This window comes from Narcine bancroftii, chromosome 7 (genome assembly GCF_036971445.1).
Source record: "Narcine bancroftii isolate sNarBan1 chromosome 7, sNarBan1.hap1, whole genome shotgun sequence".
Taxonomy (NCBI): Eukaryota; Metazoa; Chordata; class Chondrichthyes; order Torpediniformes; family Narcinidae; genus Narcine; species Narcine bancroftii.
In genome coordinates, this window is record NC_091475.1 from 34,523,989 (window position 1) to 34,545,723 (window position 21,735).

The 21,735-nt window shown below is 41.7% G+C and overlaps 1 protein-coding gene across 11 annotated transcripts in view; it reads left to right on the plus strand.

Moving 5' to 3' along the window:
* Nucleotides 1-21,735, plus strand: part of grtp1a (growth hormone regulated TBC protein 1a) — a 393,930-nt gene that overhangs the window by 348,515 nt on the left and 23,680 nt on the right. For 10 of the 11 annotated variants that reach the window (XR_011341712.1, XM_069889533.1, XM_069889535.1 and 7 more), the window contains 5 exons: nt 735-893; nt 5,412-5,536; nt 11,086-11,182; nt 17,642-17,814; nt 20,308-20,493. Coding sequence is in view for 10 of the 11 variants with exons in the window: in XM_069889531.1 (XP_069745632.1) it covers nt 735-893; nt 5,412-5,536; nt 11,086-11,182; nt 17,642-17,814; nt 20,308-20,493 (740 nt within the window). In the remaining variant the exon portion in view is untranslated. The remainder of the gene's footprint in view (nt 1-734; nt 894-5,411; nt 5,537-11,085; nt 11,183-17,641; nt 17,815-20,307; nt 20,494-21,735) is intronic. The other variant, XM_069889532.1, reaches the window with a different exon arrangement.

A 21,735-nucleotide genomic window follows, 5' to 3' on the forward strand; every position in this document is an offset into this window, starting at 1 on the left:
GCAACAACATTAGATTAGGTGAATAAAGGCTGGGGGATGCAGAAATGGGGGATGGCTTCTAAAGTGGGCTAGACACTTTCTAGTTAGTTGGATATTGTTGCTTTTAAAAACAGGAACTTTTAGATGGTTTATCTTTTTTGGTGCAAACCCAGTCAGTAATTTAACCTACCAATGTATTGGGAAAAGATGTGCTACTTGTATGGAAATATGTGTATATACATTTGGATTCTACATCTAAAAGGCTTTATTGCATGAGTACTAATTCATACTATTGTGATTGGTATACCTTGTGTACCTGAGTCTTGCAACAAGTATTTCAATCCATCTGTATATTGTACTTCTGTATATGACAATAAACTTTCATCTCGGTCTTTTCGGAAGAGGTCAGTATGGAAAATTCTGCCAAGCCAGCTAGTATACAATAATACAGAAGGTAAGAAGAATAAATTGTTTAATATTGCTAATCAGCTGTATCATTTTCATCTCAACAATGTCCAAAGATAATATGTTGATAGTACCAGCACTTGCTCTAGGTGCAAATAATCGATTACAGTCATCAACTATATCCTGGCATGTCCAGGAATTGCTATAACTTTTTTGTTTTAAATGGTAAATCAAATTACTCATCAGAATCAAAACATTCTGTCAGGACCACTCGTGAAAATGATGAGAGGGTTATCATGTCCACTTGTTTTTTTTAAAAATAAAACTTGTTTTTTTCCCCCCCATAAAAGTAAAACGATACATCAGAAAAGGCATTCCAAATGAATATCGTAGTCTCGTCTGGATGACTGTCAGTGGAGCCCAGGGGCAGTTGGAAAAGAACCCAGTTTACTATAAGAAATTACTGGAAATGGAAGAGGATCCAAAGTTGATTGAATCAATAAGAACAGGTACTTAATGCAGATCATTTAACTATCAGCGATGATCCACGAAATTTTAGAGTTAGTTGTAGTTTTATAACAACAGGAGTGTTGCATTGGAAAGAACTCTGCAATTAATTTTTGTTGCTTTTATACTGAATATTAATTTCTCCTTCCAAAATTAAAGTTTTATCTGAGCAGGCTCTTGGAAAATCATGCTTACCCTGATTTTTGCAATCTGTGTATGCTGGGGAATTTCTGTCGTAGGCATTTCTTTTTGATATCGATGTATAACCAGGAAGTCATTGGAGAGGGTAGAAAAGATGAGAAGTACTGTCTCCAGTATATAGGGTTACCTTTCAATGCACAATTTAATATTCTGACCTTTGTCTTTCTGCCCATTGTGAATTTTTAGAACCAAATAATGTTATTTGAGGATTGGGCTGGGAGAAAATTCTGATTTTTGAGAGAACATTGACACTCACTCTCATTCTTCTGTTATTCTTATGATGGGATGTTGATGTGCGATGAACAGCTTGGGGTTGAGGAAGCGAAATTGGGATGTTTGGGTGTCTGTAATCCCAAACCAATGATCCTGATGGTTCCTCATGTTAGATTACTGTGGCTTTCTATCCAAAGAGATAACTTCATTCCATTTCTCATTGCTGTGAAAGGCAGCTGAGCAACGATGATGTGCAAGTACTACAATTTTCCTCATGGTACAGAGTCCCTGAATGAATAAACATAATCTTAACATTTCTGCCAAATATCTGGATGGGTAGAGATTCCATTTCTTCAATGTGCATCAAGGCCTACACTCGTACAAGAAGGCAAATTGTGCTTGCTTTTCTTGTGGTCACAGTTGGCAAAAAGAGGTGTTTGAAGATGGGAAATAACAACTTGATGGTTATTACTAGAACCAGTGAACATAGACTCATGATTAGTGGGAATGGATTTCCGACCAAGATGAGGAGGATCTGCTCTTTCTAGAGAATAGTGAATCTGTGGGATTCTCAGTGAATCAATGGAGCCTGTCTTATTGACTCTATTTAAAACACACAAACCTTTGAATAATAGAGGAATTAAAGGTTATGGTGAACGGGTGAGTAAGTGGAGCTAAGTCCATGCCAGATTCTTGAAACTTTGAGTGGTTCATCTTCTCTCTCATTACCAAAATATTGTATCATGTTTACCCATTTTGTTCCCCTATCTGTCTTCCCTTCAGCTCGTCTATTCTTGCATGCTTAGGTCTTGCTTATGAAGTTTCTCCATCTATTTGCTCAAAATAGATATAAAACCAGAGTTAATACAGGTGCACTTGCTGTGTTGGAAAGTGGAGCATAGATATGAGTGAAGAAAAGATATGGGAGAAATGTGTGAAGATTACACAGTGAAGACAAATGTATTCAAAGTGAAATATGGAAAAAGTGAAATATGCAAACTCAGAAATAGAAAAGGTTACGTAGAACTTATATCATGGGTACACCATTCACTGTTCATCCTTCAACTTCTATCAGAGTATCCTATATTTTTACTTGCCCAGCTTCCTTTAAATTCATTTGTGTTTTCCTTTTAGCAGAGGGTTCCATATCCTTGCCTATCTCTCTCAATGTGTTAGATTTATAGATGACTTTTATTTCTGCACTTACCTCCTCCTCACAACATTTAAAGTCGTAAGCCCCAACAGAGTTAGTTTTTCTTGGTGTACATTCAGAGCCAGCTCTTCAGCGCTTAACGTCCTGTTTTGTGGAAACTGCCAAAATGTTTGGCCTGGAAGTCAGCCTGAAGAAAACGGAGGTCCTCCATCAGCCAGCTCCCCACCATGACTACCAGCCCCCCCACATCTCCATCGGGCACACAAAACTCAAAACGGTCAACCAGTTTACCTATCTCGGCTGCACCATTTCATCAGATGCAAGTATCAACAACGAGATAGACAACACTCGCCAAGGCAAATAGCGCCTTTGGAAGACTACACAAAAGAGTCTGGAAAAACAACCAACTGAAAATCTTCACAAAGATAAGCGTATACAGAGCCGTTGTCATACCCACACTCCTGTTCGGCTCTGAATCATGGGTCCTCTACCAGCATCACCTACGGCTCCTAGAACGCTTCCACCAGCGTTGTCTCTGCTCCATCCTCAACATTCATTGGAGCGACTTCATCCCTAACATCGAAGTACTCGAGATGACAGAGGCCGACAGCATCGAGTCCACGCTGCTGAAGATCCAGCTGCGCTGGATGGGTCACGTCTCCAGAATGGAGGACCATCACCTTCCCAAGATCGTGTTATATGGCGAGCTCTCCACTGGCCACCGAGACAGAGGTGCACCAAAGAAGAGGTACAAGGACTGCCTAAAGAAATCTCTTGGTGCCTGCCAGATTGACCACCGCCAGTGGGCTGATATCGCCTCATACCGTGCATCTTGGCGCCTCACAGTTCAGCGGGCAGCAACCTCCTTTGAAGAAGACCGCAGAGCCCACCTCACTGACGAAAGACAAAGGAGGAAAAACCCAACACCCAACCCCAACCAACCAATTTTCCCCTGCAACCGTGTCTGCCTGTCCCGCATCGGACTTGTCAGCCACAAACGAGCTGCAGCTGACGTGGACATTTACCCCCTCTATAAATCTTCGTCCGCGAAGCCAAGCCAAGAGTAATTATCCTCTGAATTCTCACACTTCTTTTTGACAGATCTCCACATTTTTTTTGTCATGAGGCGATGGGTGCAACATCATGAGCAATATTACTTTGACTATGCTCTTTCTGCTGATGAATTCTTTGCTAAACATAAACTTGTTGGAAGTTGTGTAGCATTTGTTCTTTTGAAATATGATTTATCCTTTAGCAATTATCTGCTTATTATTGTCATAAGGGGCTAGCAGTTTCCTTCATTGTGATAAGTACTACATTCTTAACCTTCAAAATTCTTTTTATTACCATGTAAGAATAAATAAACGTGTATTTAACATGATATACGTTGACTTTTGTTTGTAATAAGGCAAACAAAGAGTTGCAAAGAAGAGTCCATTCAGAGATGCTGAGTGTCCTCCATGGATTCACTTCTAGCACTTGCACAGACTCCTGTTCAAATCATCGACAACCTGAGCTCCAGATCCAAACCTTCAACATGATCAGAAAGCTTTCATTGCCCAAGACTATTTGGGGGCCCTTCTTGCCCTCAGTATCCTCTCAAATCCTGATTTTTAAAAAAAAAAAAAAATATATATATATATATATTTACCTGGATCCCATGATCCAGTCTTCTGCAGCCTGATGTGAATCTTTCAACTGCAAGTCACCAGCAGCCCTCAGCCAGTGTGGGCTCTTCAGCTGCTGAGCCCCTCGCTGGTCAGCTGGCATGGTTGCCTTCCCTGTAAAGTTGTCTCCCATGCTTCTCTTAACTGGGGGTGTGGGTGGGATGGTGATGGTCTCCCTGTTTTCTGGTGTCCTGCACTAGTCCACTAATCCTGCAGTCTCCAACCCCTTGTGTGCCATCTTGGTCACTGACCTCTGTGGTCACAGGATTTTAAAAAAAACTGTCCATTTCTTTAAAGGGCTGTTTAAAGCTTGTTCGAAGCCATTGGCATCAGAACTGGGCAGTAGGAATCCGCAGAGCTGTCTCTGCTCCCTGCTTGCCTGGGTCCGTGGCAACACTGCCGTTACAGCAGCTCCAGCAAGTGCCGACGGTTTTTCTCGGTGAATACAGTTATTCTGATATCAAGAATGACATGTGGTTTAAAAAGGCTTTTCTTTTTATCCTCGACTACATTTCCCCTTAAAAGAAAATGATTTGGTCAATTAGTCGGCATTGATTTCAACCTGTTTAATTTTATTTTCTGTTACTTGATCTTGGTTTCCCTTTGACCATTTTGTTCATGCTGGCCAAGTAAATTTAAATTGAAATTTTAAATTTAGATATCCAGCACAGTAACAGGCCATTTTGGCTCATGAGTCCGAGCTGCCCATACCTACACCCCCTGGTATGTTTCAAACAGTGGGAGGAAACTAGAGTCCCTGGGGAAAACCCATGCAGATGTGGGGAGAGCGTACAAACTCCTTACAGACAGCATAGGATTCAAACCCCAGTCCCGATCGCTGGTGCTGCAAAGGCGTTGCACTAATCGCTACGTCAACTGTTCTGCCCCAAGCTTTTCCTGCATTTAGCCATATCCCTTTAAACCTTTTCAAGTTTGTGCCTTAATGTCTTTGAACTTCTTCCCCTTGGTCCTTTTTAAGTATTTAGATTTAAAAGACTCACTATTGTCTTTAACTGTGCCCACCTTAATTTTTATAAACCTTTTTTGTATAAATACTGTCAAACCCAGTGTCTGACCATTTTAATCTATTGATCAAGCTATGAGCTTTGTCTCACATTGCTTCTACATTGGCATACAACAATGAGATTCTTTGTCACTTTTTCTGATTTTAAAGAATTCTAGTGTGGCTGTAAAAAGATGTCAGATAAATTTAGATGAGAAAGTTGAATGTTGACATCAGTGAAACTACCATGTATAAAACCAAATGACTTTTGTTTTATTTTCAGACATTAACAGAACATTTCCTGATAATATACAGTTTCGTAGCTCTGCTAACCCTTGCCTACAGCAGCCGCTTTTCAATGTCTTATTGGCATATGGGAATCACAACAAAACAATTGGATATTGCCAGGTCTGCAAGTTCTATAAGTACTTTTGAGCTCTTTGAAGTTTGCATTGAACTTGTGGTTATTGTGCCAGCCTTGTGATTGGCTTTAAATGCTTCAAGTAACTGACCCATCCTTTAACTCTGTTTCTGCTTCCCTTTTTTTCAGTTTTGGTCTGGCTCTCACTCTGCTGTTACCTGCTTTGATTAATGAAGATCTCATCCTTGTTGTCTCCTTTTTTGTCATCAGCCTACTTAGTTGTCCTTTATTTTCATAACCTTTTGTGTCTGCCATGTCTTTACCTTTTCTGGCTTCCATCTCTTTTCAACTCTGGAGCATTATTAAAATGTGTGGTAATAGAGCTAATTTGGTTTCATTCCTGCCCAGAAAGCAGTCCAAATTAATATCACTTCCTTTTTTCAGTCCATAGCCCCTCATTTGGTACATCTTTAGGAACCTTTTAAAATGCAAGGAAGGGTTGGATTTATGGGTTCTTGATGCTTATCATGGGTTGAAGGGCCTTTTTCTGTGCTATACTATTATCACTTTATCTCCACCACACTCTCAGGTTTCATACCCTACTATTTCTGTGCCAGAATATATCCTCAACACCCCTGTGATCTATTGATTATTTTAAGATGATGAGTTTGTCATTAAAAATTGTACAATCGACATGTGCACCAAAATTTTTGCCTTCTACAATCAAATGGGTGCTTTTTTATATATATATATATATATATAAAAAAACACTACTGCAATAGTATAAACTAAATTGAAAAGGGGCGATAAATATTCACAATTACTATAGTGCAAGGGGGAAAAAGTGGCATTACAATCGTGCAAACAGGCCTCTTATAATAGCAGAACATTTTACCATTAGGGTAACAAGGGGAGTTTCAAGAGTCTGTTAGCTGTTGGAAGGAAACTCCTTGAAACTGCGGGTATTGGCCTTGTTATTAATCTCTTTGCAGAGGGAAATAAGTCCTTGATCACTCTCATCACACACCTTGATAAAATCTCTTGACTTCTATGTACCAAAGATGATAGTTAATCTTTCATTGGAACCACCGTTCTCCAGCCCTGCACTCTCTGCAGCCTGATCACACCCTTCCTGTGATTCTACGTATACATTAATGTAGATGGTGCCACTGATTTGGGAAATTAATTTGATAACTTTAAGGCTGACGATATTTTTTAGAAGGAAAGGTTCCAGGTTCTCTGAGAGGTGGTACTCTTTTCTATATTTCCCTTCAAAGCCTGGCTTATCCATGAAACTGCCATCCAAGAAAGATTATGCATGCCAGGCTTGGCATTCCATATACTGTTGCAGTGTAAAAGGAGGCCCAATTGGCTCATTAATGAAAGAAAATATTTTTACTCTTGGTCAAGATTTAAGTATCCTGACCAAGAGTAAAAATATTTTCTCTCATTACTGATTGTGGACACTCAAATGTTCTGCCATATTTTCCTGCATTTTAATAATATCCAAAGTGCTTCAAGGATTGGCTTTGAGATGTTACGAGTTTGGTAAAAGGCATGGTTTACAATTTCTCTTTTCTGGGCAACTTAATTTCTCTGAACCTGAGAATTCCTGCAAGCCTGGATTGTTTTGTTTTGGATGATCTGAGGCAGTGAATATTATCATGAATTCAAGGCTCAAAACTTGGTGTTGGTTTGAATTTTGTTTGCTCAGGAAGATCCCAGAGCCGCAAGTGTTTTACAGCTTCCTACTGTTTTCCTGTGAAGGAAATGCTGCTTAATTATTATATGCAGTGTTATTTTTGGTAAATGTACGCCCAAAGGAATTGGACCAATCAGGCAGTTTGTGTTCTTTAGAACTGCTTCATCAGGTTATGCAGCATAGAACAGACCCTTTGGCCCTCTAGTCCATGCCAATCAATGCTGTATTCTAGGTTAATCCCATTTGGGGATTTGTCCACTTTAATGGCATGGCGTCTTCTCACTGCTACCATCATCAATGAGGAAAATTTGTACATATACCAAGCGATGGGCCAGGGCAGGTCGGGCAAGGCTGCAACGTGCTACTGAGTCCTGGACTACCTCCAACAGGTGCCTCACAAACATATGCCCTCTAGTTTGCTTGATAGGCAATGCAGGTGGATAGGGAATAAAGAAGGCATATGAAATGTTTGCCTCACAAGTTGGGGCTCAGAATACAAGTTGGGGTGAAATGTTGCATTTTTGAGACCACACTCCATTATTGCATACAGTTTTGGTCACCACAGTGTGGGGTGGATGTGATTGTGCTGTAGAGGGAGCATCTTCTCTGCACCAGGATATTGCTGGGATTGGAAAGAGATTGAATAGGCTTGTTTTGCCTGTAGTGAAGGAAGCTGACTTAATAGAAGTATGTCTGATTATGAGAGGCATAGATGGAGAAGATAATTAAAATATTTTTTCCTATAGTAGGGTGTCAAAAACAAGAGGGCATAGGGTTAAGACAAGAGGAAAGAGTTTTCAAGGTGATTGAAGAGGTAAGTATTTTTAGTGGTTAATATCAAACCTGTTCAGAGGTGATGATGAAATCACTATGTTTAAGGAGCTTCTAGACAGATTTTTAAATAGGCAAGGAATAGAAAAATACGGACCCAATATGGGAGGGTGGGATTAATGTAGGGTGGCAAAAAGATTGACATGGATGCAGTGGTTGGAAGGGCTTGCCATCATGCTGTACGTCTCTGGGTTTCTTTTCAGATCGTGTAACCGGCACAGAGGAAGGTCAGGCCCAGATTGGTGCAAGCAATTCAGCATCTGATCAGCAAATGCTAGACTGCTCAATCATGTCAGAAAAGTTCTCCAGCAATGTACAGGCAATTCGGTATTTTACACAGTCCCAAAGAATGCTCACAGTGCTTTGCCAACTTGCTTTTTTAGCGTGTGGTTGGGGCCTATGGTGAAGCAGTAACAGGCTTATTGGCTACCATGGTCATTTAATGCTTCAGCTGACTTGGTGGAGTCTTGAGCTGTAGTGCCTGATTTCTAGCTGAGGTTCAGTCAGAGGTGCAGGTGAGTCATTCAGTTGTCACTCTTTACACTGCACTAGGATGGTGGGTCAACAAAAGAAATGGGTCATCAAAAATACCTAAATTCTGCCTGCCCTTTAAAGCAAAGCCATGAAATCCTCTGCCCCGCATTACAATCTCTGCCGCACTACATGGATGTGTCAGAATGGCAAGTAGCCAATTTTTAATACCTATCACATTTTTTCATTTGGTGTCACATTGGAGTGTACCCATGCTGGAATCTGAAACTGAACACAAATGGCTGGAGGAACTCAGAGGGTCAAAAAGAGTCAGTAGGAGAAAAAGGATAATTAAAATTAAAAATAAAGGGTTTTGCCTCACAGTGGAAACCCTTCTTTTGCTCTTGCTCATGCTTGACCTGCTGCAAGTTACCCCAGCAGGCTGTGTTAAACTTGTTATTTGGTCTCTTCTCTGCAAAACAGCAATGTTTCTGTGTTTGTCTTATAGTGACAAGAAAACAATAAGCAAAATGCTTCTACCTGTATCTCCACCTTCCCATCCCATGACCCATGGTTTCTCCTACCTGTAACTCCACCTCTTCCACCTTCTGTCAAATTCTATGTGACTTCTTGGCCCCTCCGATCTTAATCCCCCTATATAATATCACCCCCCCCCCCTGAACATTAGTCTGATAAAGGGTCCCAACCCAAAAAATTAACTGACAATTTCCACCCATTGGTGCTGCCTGCTTGACCTGCTGAGTTGTTTCAGGCCTTAGTAGCATATAGTAAGTACCAACCTATCATGAGCTGTCTCATGGTAAATGTCCCATTGATTACCGTTCCACTATTTGGAAGTCCCGATGAATCATCGGGTGATATTTTCCACACTGCATGTTCACTCACTCAGGCCCAGGTTCTTGCATTCCCTTCAAATTTACCATGTCATATTATTTGTTTTTTGAACGAATAAATAAAGTTTTTAAAAAAAAAAAAAAAAAAAAATACCCTGATTTAATGACCACACTCCCTTTGTTGGTAAATGTATTATTCTGGGGGGAAAAAAAGAATTGAGTGTCTTGGTGGATTGTTTCATACAGCACAGAAATGGGCCATTTAGCCAACTAGTCCGTGCTGACCAAGATACCTGTCTACAATAATCACATTTTCCTGCATTTGGACCATATCTCTCTAACCCTTTCCTGTCCTTCTGCATGAATAGTACAGCATATGAAAATCAGCCAGCCCCCTCCACCAAGGAGGGCCAGATTGACCTTCTTGAACTTTGACTATTTAAAGAAATTTAAGTTGGCATAATTTCAGCCCCTGTGGTGACATTGCTGTACTTTAAACTTTGGTAACACTGCAACTGTACGTAAATTGTGATGCGGATATGTGATGTTTAAGTTCAGAACCCATGCTCAGAAACAAAACCCTTGGTCCATTGAACCCCTGTTGACCATCCACACTCATTTCATTTCACTCTTCCCCCACATTCCTCTCCACTCTCTCCAGATTCTATCACACTCTGTTTTGGAGCAATTTAACCCATCAATCTTCAAATCTTTGGGATGCGGGAGCAAGCTGAAGCACCTGGAGGGTAGAATGAATGCAGTTGTGGGAAGAACGTGCAGGCCCCACACGGACATCAGTAGTGGTCAAGACTGAACCCAGGTCTCTTGAGGCAGTATCTCCAACTCTTGCATCACTGTTGTATGTGGATCTTAGGGAGGTGGTGGAAGCAAGATTGACGTAGTTGTGGAATTTGAGACTAAACCCTGTGGAGAGAAACTCTTCAGAGGGACCCAGGTCCATGACTGTGTGTGATTTAATGATTGGAGGAAGGTGTCAGAGCTGGGAACAATCAAATCTGCCCCCATAGAGTACATGTAATCCCTTTCTTGATTGTATCATCCCTGACCTAAACACCTTGTCTGTCTCTGTCTGTATCTCCGTGTGTGTCTCTCTCTTCACAGATGCTGCCTGATATGCTGAGTTTACATTTTCTGTTTTTATTTCCAATCTCGAACATTTGTTCTTCTGCTTTTGATTTCCACATTAAACCTTTATCAGGCTACTTAGTTTGTGTTACAGGTACACGATCCTTTATCTGGACACCTAAAATCTGGCAAGTGGGGACCGGTGGTTGGGGGAGGCGGCCGAGGGACTGGCGGTCGGGGGAGACGTCCGGGCAGCCAGGGGACCGTGGTTGGGGGAGGTGCCCGGGCAACTGAGGGACCGCGGTTGGGGGAGATAGCTGAGGGATTGCGGTTGGGGGAGATAGCTGAGGGATTGCGGTTGGGGGAGGCGGCCGAGGGACCGCCATTGGGAGAGACGGCCAGGTGACTGGAAGGGGTTGGGAGTGGATATGGCAGTACAATTCAGGTGGGCTTTCCGAAATCCAGAAAAATCTGAAATTCGGAACACACTGTCTCCCAAGGTTTCTGGATAAAGGATCGTATACCTGTATTTTTTGAAGTTTGTTCATGATGAATTCTTTGTCAAATCATTCGTTTGACTTGTACCTTTACCTTTCCTGCTTTTAGAAAATGTGACTTCTTTGATTCATTGTATTTTGTTTTTATTTTTCAGGGGATGAATTTTGTTGCTGGATACCTGCTCATTGTGACCAAGGATGAAGAAAAGTCTTTCTGGTTGCTCGACTCACTGATTAAAAATATAGTGCCAGGTATACCAGCTGACAATATAGAGGTACACTTGTTAATGTGCCAGTAATGTTCTTTTAAATGAAAATGTGTTAAATAAAACACTTTTTTTGAACAATTAGGCATTTTTAAATCTGAAATTTTAAAAAGGTTGAAAATGCTTAAATACTCAGCAGGTCAGGCAATGGGGGAAGATTTGATGGGAATTTGGAGAGAATAAAAATGTGTTGGGATGGGATCTGTGTAGCATGGATACGATATTGGGCAGGCTGGATGGAAGAAGGGTTGTATCTCTGTGACATCTCTCAAAAGGAGGTGTATAGTGCTCAATTGTGCACCTACACTTCACTGGGAGGTGAGCATGGTAAAGATACTGTGGGCAAAAACATTCTGCCAGAGGAACTCTGGGTCAAGAAACATCAGTGGAAGGGGAAGAAAATGGTTAACATTTTGAGTCAAAGCCCTTCATCAGGACATATTTCCCGCTCAAAAATGTCAACCATTCTTCTCCCACTGATGTTGATCAACATGCTGAGTTCCTCTGGCAGAATGCACAAGGCTTCAGATTCCAATATCTGTCATCTCTTGTGTTCCTTGAAGGTACTGTGGCCTTGTGTTTCACCTAGCGGAAGGTCTTCTCAACCTTGTTAAGCTGGAGTGGCAGGATGTGACTGGTAGGATAGAGTTGTGGCCCCTTCTAACAAGAATAGAGCTGTGGCTCTGGAATTCTCCATGAGTGTTCCTTTCAGAGGGTACTGACAAGACTCCATCTTTGATAATGAAGCTCTGTGGGATGGAGCTGGGCATTTGTGCTGCAGAAGATCATGAATGTGAGGAAGAAATGCTGTGCATCAGGTTGTTGAGCATTGTGCTGTTTCCACAACCTTGCTGCTACGTTTGCCAGGAGACCCTATAGAGGCTGGAATTGTGACCTTCTGGTCTCTACAAGTTGTTACCACTGGAATGATGACATTGATCAAGTCCATCCAGAACTTCAGTGGACATGACTATCGCCACTAGAGACAATACAGGGAACTGCTTCAGATACTACACGGTAACTTTTGGTCTTTTGGCCTCATCATTCTTCCAAACTTCACTCCATTTTATTCTGCTTGTGATAGCATGCAAGCTGAGATCTTCACCCATAGCTCCACAACACACCAGTCCCTGGGTAGACTTGCATCAGGTGAGGCTGCTTCATTGCCTGTCTTTTTATGGGCCTTTCTCATTGCAGTGTTGCTCCTTGCCTCCAATATGATGGAGGTGAGTGAAGGGTGAGATTAATCATGGAGTAAGTTAAATGGGTTGGCATAACATTCTAGGCCAAAGGGCCTATACTGTCCTATGTTTTAAAGACCAATGATGCATTCTCCAATTCACCAATGCCTACCTCCTTCAGCCATCTGAGGAAATAGGACAGTGATCCCTACTTTTTTGTATATATCTGAAATGAGAAAGGGATTGGGGAGAAGCTTTGGAAAAATTCTCTGAATCTACTGAAAGGAAAAAATGAAGCTGTTTCGGCATTCTTTCCCAGGACAACAACCCTGTGCTTTGTTGCTCTTAATTGCACCTAGTTGGCCCTCTAAGGGCAATCCACATTGTTCACATGCCCACACCAGATTCCTGAAAGGAGAGTTCTATCCGAGCTCTGCCATGGGTGGCCTTGGACAGAGGAAACTATTCAACAATTGGTTTCATAGCCTCAGCACCCCCTTCCCTCCCACACCGGATTGTGGAATACCTGCTCTCACTCCGTTCCTTTATTGAAAGTACACAGGCTTCTGGAGTAAATCACTCCCCCTTCCACCTGTCCCCTCGAGCAACCCTAACCTTGCCTATGGCAGAGTCTGTGGATCCCCCATCACTGACCTCCAGGACCAGAGTAGAAACAAGTCATTTGGGTTTGTTGTTTTATTTATGAATGAACCCTCATCTTGGCACAGAATGTCCCATTTTCTGTAAATTAAATTAAATTTGGAGATACAGCATGGTAGCAGACCCTCCTGGACCATGAGCCCTGACCCAATTTACCTACAAACCCATCTTAGAAATGTGAAGGAAACTAGAGCACCCAGAGGAAACCCACACCATCACAGGGAGAACCTACAAACTCCTTCCTGATGATGGTGGATTCAAACCTGGGTTGCTGTCAAATGGCATGGCTCTGACTAAAACTATTTGAATTCTGGTTTTGATTCATGGTAGTAGCAATGCTCTCCTGCTTTTCATTTATAAAGGATTCATTGCTCCCAGTGTGTGAGCACTGTTTGGTGCCATAGATTGTTCTTAGTTTTAGAACTGCTGCACCAAGAGCAAAGGGATTATTTGCAGCTGCTGAGGGCGTGTAATGTCCTTACAAGGCAACTGACCTGAGGTAGCTGGAGGGCACTTCTCAGCACATTTAAGGACAAATCCCAAGCACAGCAAATCTCTTCACTGATTGATTGAATATGACAGTCATTGAGCTGATTCCATGCAGTGATAAATACTGTTCATGTATTTAATTGTCAGCACAAAGCAGCTTTCCCAAAGGCATTTATTCAGTAAGCAGAACAGAACCATAGGGTTGACTGCTGCTAAGGGAGTCACTCACTCATTTCCAATTATGGAGATTGTTTCATTGAAACTGCAGTCTTTTATCTGATGTTAGATTAGATTGTTTTGTTGTCATTTACTAATGCACAAAATATGTAATAATCAAATTTGCACACGGAAGCAGCACTAGCACAGCCTGGTGTCCTCGCCGATAAGAGAAACAAAGAGTGTCCCTTCAAAGAGACAGTGTCATTACATTCCCCTCCCCATCACTTCTGAAGCCTCTGCAGATGCATAGCCTTCTGTTTTACCATGATGATCCCGAGCTCCCAGATTCATACATCCAATGTGATCAGAAAGCTTTCAGCGCCTGAGCCCTGTTCAGACTCCCTTCACTTGAAATCCCATTGAATTTTGGATCTGATAACTGATTCCCATGAGCCAGTCTCCAGTAGACTTCAGCCTGCATGGGTCTTTTTACCTCTGAGTCTCTTGCTGGTCTGCTGCTATGGTCTCCTACCCTCTAGTGTTCTCTCCCGGCTTCTTCCTCTCAGTGGTGAGATTGTTCTCCTGCTATGAATGCAGAGATTTTGGAGACTTTCTTGTTCACCAGCATTGCTATTACCAAAAATGCTACCTTCTACATCTTGGGGTTTACCATTGATGCAAAATGTAGATCTTTCCTAATCTACAAGGCACAACCCTGGAGTGTGATGATGCATTCTCCACTTGCAAAACCTACATCTAGAAAGACTGGGTAGCAGCTGCTTGGAAATGTTGCCACATCTAGATCGCTTCTACATTGCACAGTCTCAACATACAAGCACTTGCTGTTCCTTCATTGATGTTGGGTCAAAATTTTGGAACTACTCAACATCTTGAAGATGCTTTCTGCCACGTGGTAGTGGTTCAAGATGACACCTTGTAGCTCCTTAAGTGTAATTGGTGATGGTCATCAAAAGCTGGCCTTTAAAATAACATAGTCATCCCGTGGCATGATTGGCCACTTGGGAGAGGCGATCTTGTGTGCCAGACAATCACTAGAGAGAGAGTGCAGAGTCAAGAAGGCAAGTGAGGTGTTGGCCATGCTAGAGGGATTGAATTTAAGAGCAGGGAGGTTCTGATACAACTGTACAGGGTACTGGTGAGGCTGCACCTAGAGTAAGTACTGTGTGCAGTTCTGTTCTCAGCAAGGATAAACTAGCTTTGAAGATGGACTGAGGAGGTTCACCAGATAGGATTCCAGAAATTAATGGTTTAGTCTATAAGGAAAGATTGCATAGCCTGGGACTGTATTCATTAGAGTTTAGGATGGTGGTGGGGTGGGGGTGGGGGGGGGGGGGGGTGGTCCTTGAGTAAAATAATGAAAAATACAAAAGAAATGTATATGGTTTCCACTGGCAAGTGAGACTAGAACTGGGGAACTGGCCTCAGGATTCGGGGAAGTAGATTTTGGATGGAGATGAGCAGGATCTGCTTCTCCCAGAGAGTAGTGAATCTGCTCAAGGAAATCTGCTCATTGCACTTAAGACACAGAATTTTGAATAATTGGAAACCGGCAGGCTGGTGGAACTGAGTCCACTGCCAGATCAGCCTTGATCTTATTGAATGGTGGAGCAGACTCAATGGGCCAGATAGCCTGACCCTCCTTCCATATGTCGCAATAGTATCTGCCTCAATCACCTCCTCTGGCAGGATCAGTGATGAAGGGTTCCAGCTCAAAACATGGACTGTTCTTTTTCTCTCTCTCTCTCTCTGAGTTCCTCCAGTAGATTGTAATCTGGTGCAAAAAAAAATGTATCGTGTGTCCCTGGGTAGCTCTACTGGGTCTTTCAATTCAACCATATTGTCAATAACATGTGAAGTGGGGGAGGGTGTAGTTCAGTGGTTCTCAACCTTTTTCTTTCCACTCAAATACCACTTTTAAGTAATTTCTATGCCATCAGTGCTCTGTGATTAATAAAGTATTGCTTATGGTGGGATGTGAGTGGGAAGGGAAGGTGGAGAATCACTGCTCTCGACCCAATTGCTACTGAAATATTTTGCTTGAGAAAAATTGTCATTGGCCCATTTCCTTTGGAGTTATAAAGCCATGCATATAACAAGTCAATTGGGTAAGATTAAAACGATGGTTTTCAAACTTTTTCTTTCCACCCACCTTAAGCAATCCCTTACTAATCACAGAGCACCTTTGGCATAGGAAATACGTAAAGTGGTATGTGAGAGGAAAGAAAATAGTTGAGAACCACTGGTGTAGTTTGGCTCTGCTTGTCTGCTCACTTATTTGACTAACCACTGCAATCATGGGTTTTCAGTTGAAACCTCAAATTAAGTCACAAATGAGTGTTACAGTGAAGCAAGGAACTTCTCTTGTAAGCATGGATAAATAAGAGGGAGGTCTACAAACTGGGAATTAAATAAAGAGGAGCAAATCCTGAAGATCCTCCTCCTGGCCATGCACCCTCTGTGGAGAGTGAAGCAATTGACGTTTTGGGTCAATGGTGCCATGTTAGGATTGGGAAAAGTTCGAGCATTAGATTGCTGTGGTGTAGCTGTTATCGTTGCTGCGTCACAACTCCAGGGACCCAAGTTCAATCCTGCCGCCTGGTGTGCTGCCTTTGTTCTAATTGGAGTTTGTATGCTCTTACTTGGCCCCTCTAAACTTGCTCCCAAAAACTTGCCATTAATTAATTGGCTGTTGTGAATGACTCCTAATGTACGAGGATGGATGTAGAGTTGTTGATGCCACTCGAGATGGAATGAAATGCAGAGAAAATTAGCGAATGGGACTGATAGGGATGATTTGGGACCCAGCACAGACCTAATGGGATGAATAGCCTGCTGTGTCATAACTAGTTGATCAAGAAAACTTTCTAGTTTTGTCAAAAGCTCATCAACCTGAAACATTAACTATTTCACTCTCCACAAATGCTGCCTGGCCTGCTGAGTGTTTTCAGTGTTTTCTTTTTCAGATTCCCATTGCAGCAACTGCAGATTCTTAATGATTGAGAACCTCTTAATGAATTAACTATAGTTGCTTCATGTATCTTCATTTCCTTACAAAATGGCAGGAGGCCATTTGGCCCATTGAGTCTATGCCAACTCTCAGCTGACACACAATCCCATTGTTCCTCTATAGAATCATCTCTTCTACATTCCCATTGACTGCATGACTCTTCCTTTAGCCATCTACATTGAGGGGTAATTTAGAGGCCAATTATCAAACCAATCCATGAATCTTTAAGATATGGGAAGAAATCAGAGCAAACTGTGGGATTACAGCAAGAACGGGTAAAGTCTGCCCAGGATACTCCTGAGGTCAGAGTTCTGAGACAGCACGACCTGTATTTTATGTAAAAGTAATTTTTCCTGAGGGATCTTTGTTCAACATTCGTGAATGTTCATTGTGGGGGTGAGTCATAATCAAAAGGTGCAGGTCACTGAGGTCTAATATACATTTAACCAAAAACATGGCAGTCTAAATCAGAGGACATAAGGACCATCTGTGAATCCATGATGATTTCAGAGTGTGATAATGTTTTGTGAGCTGCCCCCAGCAGATCAGCCAAGATCTCATTGAATGGTGGAGCAGGCTTGATGAGCCAGATGGCCTATTCTTGCTCCTATTTCTTGTGTTGTTCTCACACACTACAATCACTCTGCCTCCCTACTCTTCCACTCGGACACGTTCAAGATGAGTCACTCCTCTTCTGGACTAACTGATCTCTCTCTCAACTCAACTATATTTTTACCTGATGTAGTACGTTTCTCATTGCAATGTTCTCCTTGCCCTTCAGTGCCTGTGACAATGAACTTGAACTATTGCATGGAGCTTGGAGAGCAACTTGCTTGCTTTGAATGTTCCATTGCTTTGGAAAGAACAATTCTTCTCCTCCCCCTCCCCCACCCCCACCTGTTAAATCATGTTTTCCTCTTTTTGTCAGGATTTTATAGTCCAACGATGATTGGATTGAAGACTGATCAAGAGGTTCTAGCTCACCTGGTGAGAATGAAGGTCCCTGCAGTGGCTGAGCTAATGGAACGGCATAATGTAATGTGGACCTTGGTGGTTTCACGCTGGTTTATCTGCTTGTTTATTGATATTCTTCCTGTGGAGGTAAGCCCATGACACAGGACTACTGATGATTGTCATGGATCGCACAGTTCACATTTTTACATTTGTGACCATTTTCCTGAATGATTAGATTGTATTCAAAACTCAAAGGTTTTGTAATCTTTCACTGCTTTTGGTGAGCATTTCTCCTGGAGCAAAACTTTCTGTAAGCTCTTGTTTTTATAAGCACATGATTGGAATTGCACTGTCCATCTCAAAATTTACCACAAATATTTTGTCCCCAGTTTTTCAGTGCATGTGATAACAATTCTATCAACATATGGTCTTGTCTCCTTAAATTGTAAATCAGTATTTAATTTAATTTAGAGGTACAGTAATTTGGAGACTAGCTGCCTCACAATAACCAGTTCACATTAGAAGCATATGACCGGATGTGGTGCCGTATAGAGACCAGTCTGTTTGCAATAGGCATGCCTAAGTAGGACACAACATCCCTGAAACTGTATGTCTTGTACTGAGACATTTACCTCACCAGCCGTAGTTCATGACCTTCAGCATCCTGTTCCTTTTCACTGGGCAACTGACTGTGAAAGTAACTTTTTTCACTCTGACCTTGATGTCCAATGTGACCCCTTAATTTGCAGATCAAAGTGATCAGGCTTTGTTTTTTAAAAAAAAGTGGTATCTTCCTGTGGACAGGAATCCACTGAGAGCAGATGTTCAACTCTTAGGTAATTATTCTTTGTTATATACTTCAGCAATTTTGATATGAAAATGGGAACTGTGATTATAAAGTTCACGGAAGACACTAAAATGGTGATAGCATTGATAGATCAATCCTGTTAAGCTACAGGAAGATTTGACTTAAGACTACAGATGTTGAATTCTTCTGCAAGGAAGATGCATCATTGAGGTGGGGGGAAAAGGAGTCATCAACATTTTGGTTGAGACCCATTAAGTCTTGATGAACAGCCAATGGTTCCTTCTCCACAGATGCTTCTCTTGCTTTTGCAGAAGATCTTGATCAGGCGATGCAGTGGCCAATGGAATTCAATTCTGATAAAATGTGAGATAGTATTTTGGGAAAAATTGAGAAATGAGAACCTTGGTGTTTATATAAAAAAAAATTAAAAAAAATCCGAAGGATCAGGTAAATGAAGTGATTAGGGCAGCAAATGGGATACTAGCCTTCTTTTGCTTGAGGTGTTGAATAAGAAAACACTCAGGTCAGGATGATTATTTATTGTCGTGTACATTGAACAATGGACACATGCACCACAATTCTATGGTGCAGCTGAACTACTACTTTGTTTTTAAAAAAACATTACAAAGCAACGAGGGCAACACAGCTGCAACTTTATGACAATGTGGAACAACTTTACGACGCATTTGATCAGGCAGAGAATGATGCTAGGCGTGGAGGTAGGAGAGACCAGGTAAGCTGGGGGACAGAGGAGAATCTGATGGGATAGATGGGGTGAATAGTCAGAAACTTTAGAGAAGTTGTCTATGGTAGAGGGGATCTGAGGAACATTTCTTTCATCCAGTTGGTTGGTACCGCTGATCAACACAGACAAACTCACTCCCTTACTCACTTTATACCCATGACTCTGTGGCTAGGCATAATTCAAATGCTATCTGCAAATTTGCTGATGACGCCACCGTTGTCAGCAGAATCACAACCAGCAATGAGGAAGCGTAAAGGAGGGAGGTAGACCGATCAGCTAGTTCATGTTGTCACCACAGCAACAACCTTGCACTCAATGTTAGCAAAACTGAAGAGATTGTGGATCGGGAGAACATGAACCAGTCTTCATCAAGGGATCAGCAGTGGAGAGGGTCAAGAACTTCAAATTCATGGGTGTCAACATCTTTGAGAATTATAGTCCTGAAGCCTCCATGTTAATGCAATCACAAAGAAGGCTCACCAGCCCGCTATATTTGTGAAGAGTTTGAAGAGATTCAGTATGTCACCAAAGACCCTCAAACTTCTACAAACATACCATGGAGCGCATTTAGGACATAAAAAATCTATAGAGTTGTTGAGTGCTACATCACAGGCACCAGTCTTCAATTTATTGAGGATATCTTCAAGAGGTGGTGTTTTAAGAAAGTAGCCTCTATCCTCAAGGAACTCAACCACCCAGGCCATGCCCTCTGCTACCTGGGTGGGGGTTGGGGGAAGGTACAAGAGCCTGAAGACGACCACTTATTTGCAGCACAAGGACAGTTCCTTCCCCTCTGGCATCAGATTTCTGAATGAACAATGAACCACAGACTCACTTTTTCTTTTTCCTGCACTATTTTATTTTGAAATGTGGTTTACAGAAAAGTTTGCACTGTGAGGCTGTCGCAAAACAGCTAATTTCGTGACCGGCTCATGACAATAAATTCTAATTCTGAACCCACTGCTCGAAAGGGGAGTGGAAGCAGAGTTGCAATATGTAGGTATCTAGGTGAGACTTGTCAAGACATAGGACAAGTGTTGTTCATGTGTTCCTGTGCAGTTTGACTCTCAACTATTTTCTATTCTAGACTGTTCTTCGAATCTGGGATTGTCTGTTTTATGAAGGATCCAAAATCACCTTTCGTGTGGCCTTGACATTAATAAAGTACCACCAGGCTTCTATTTTAGAGGGAAATAATTTCCCTGCGATCTGTGAGAAGTTCAAACAGATCACGCATGGTCCTTTAGTCCAAGATTGTCATAACTTTATGAAGGTAAGTTTATTTCTGACATTGGAGTTGATCATCTGAACTTGTTCTAAATCACCCATTCTCAAACTTTTTGTGGCTATGTTCCACTTAGGACTCTGCTCAAACTTTATGGGCCTCCGTCCCTGTGAAGCAGTTAAGTTTACTTGTGTTTTTTTTACATGTACTTCTACCCATTATGTAAAGAATATTAAAAATATTTTGTGATTTCAATATGTGGTCCCCCTTAAATATGTAATAGACCCAGGAGGGCTGTACAGCCCCCATTGAATATGGCTATATTATACTGGCTATGTTATACTGAAATAGGAAATTTCATTTTAAAAGATAATAGTTAAAACCGGCTCTTAAGGAGTCTGTGGATGCAAAGAATGAAACTTGTGGATTGACCAGCTTGCAAGTTAGCTAATATAGGAAGCTGTTTCTCAGCATATTGCCATGACATGGTTGAACCAAACAGACAGAAAGCAAAGGACATCAGTGTTGAACCATCAGTGTCCTCACACTGCCAACACAGGTTGGTGTTAGTTAGTCTTTGAAGTTTCCTTCAACCAGTGGTTGAGATATACAGAATTCTAAAACACTAGAACACAGAAATGGACCCTTCAGCCCATTAGTCCATGCCAAACTATTATTCTGACTAGTCACATCTACCTGAACTCAGACTGTACCCCACCCACCCATGAACTCTAACCTGCATCCACCACTTTCGCTAGCAGTTCATTTCACACTCACCACCAGTGAATGTATTCACCAGTGAATAAGTTTCCCTTAAACATTTCACCTTCCACGCTAACCCATGTCCTCTAGTCTTCTCACTCAAATGTCAGTGGAAAAAACATGCTTACATTTTCCCTATCTATATACCCCTCAAATTTGTATACCTTTTTCAAATCTCGCCTCATTCTCCGACACTTGTGTATACAATAAGTTGACAAAGAGGTAAAAGGGTGTTGTCACTCTTGGGGGTAGTGTTTTAAATTGTGTGCCTCTATTAACATTTAAAAACTGTATGTGACAGTGTACCTAAACAATAGTTCATGTGGTGAGTGAACATTAAAACTGGTTGGAACATGGTCTATTTCTGTTATGAGTTTGTCATTAAGAAACCACTGATGTGAGGAACAAGGTGATTGGCTGGAACATTAACAACAAGCAAATCGCCTGATTCCATGCCACAATGATCAGCATAATTTCTGAGGAAACATTCTTCACTTTGTCTCTCAACAGATTTGTTTGTAACAACTC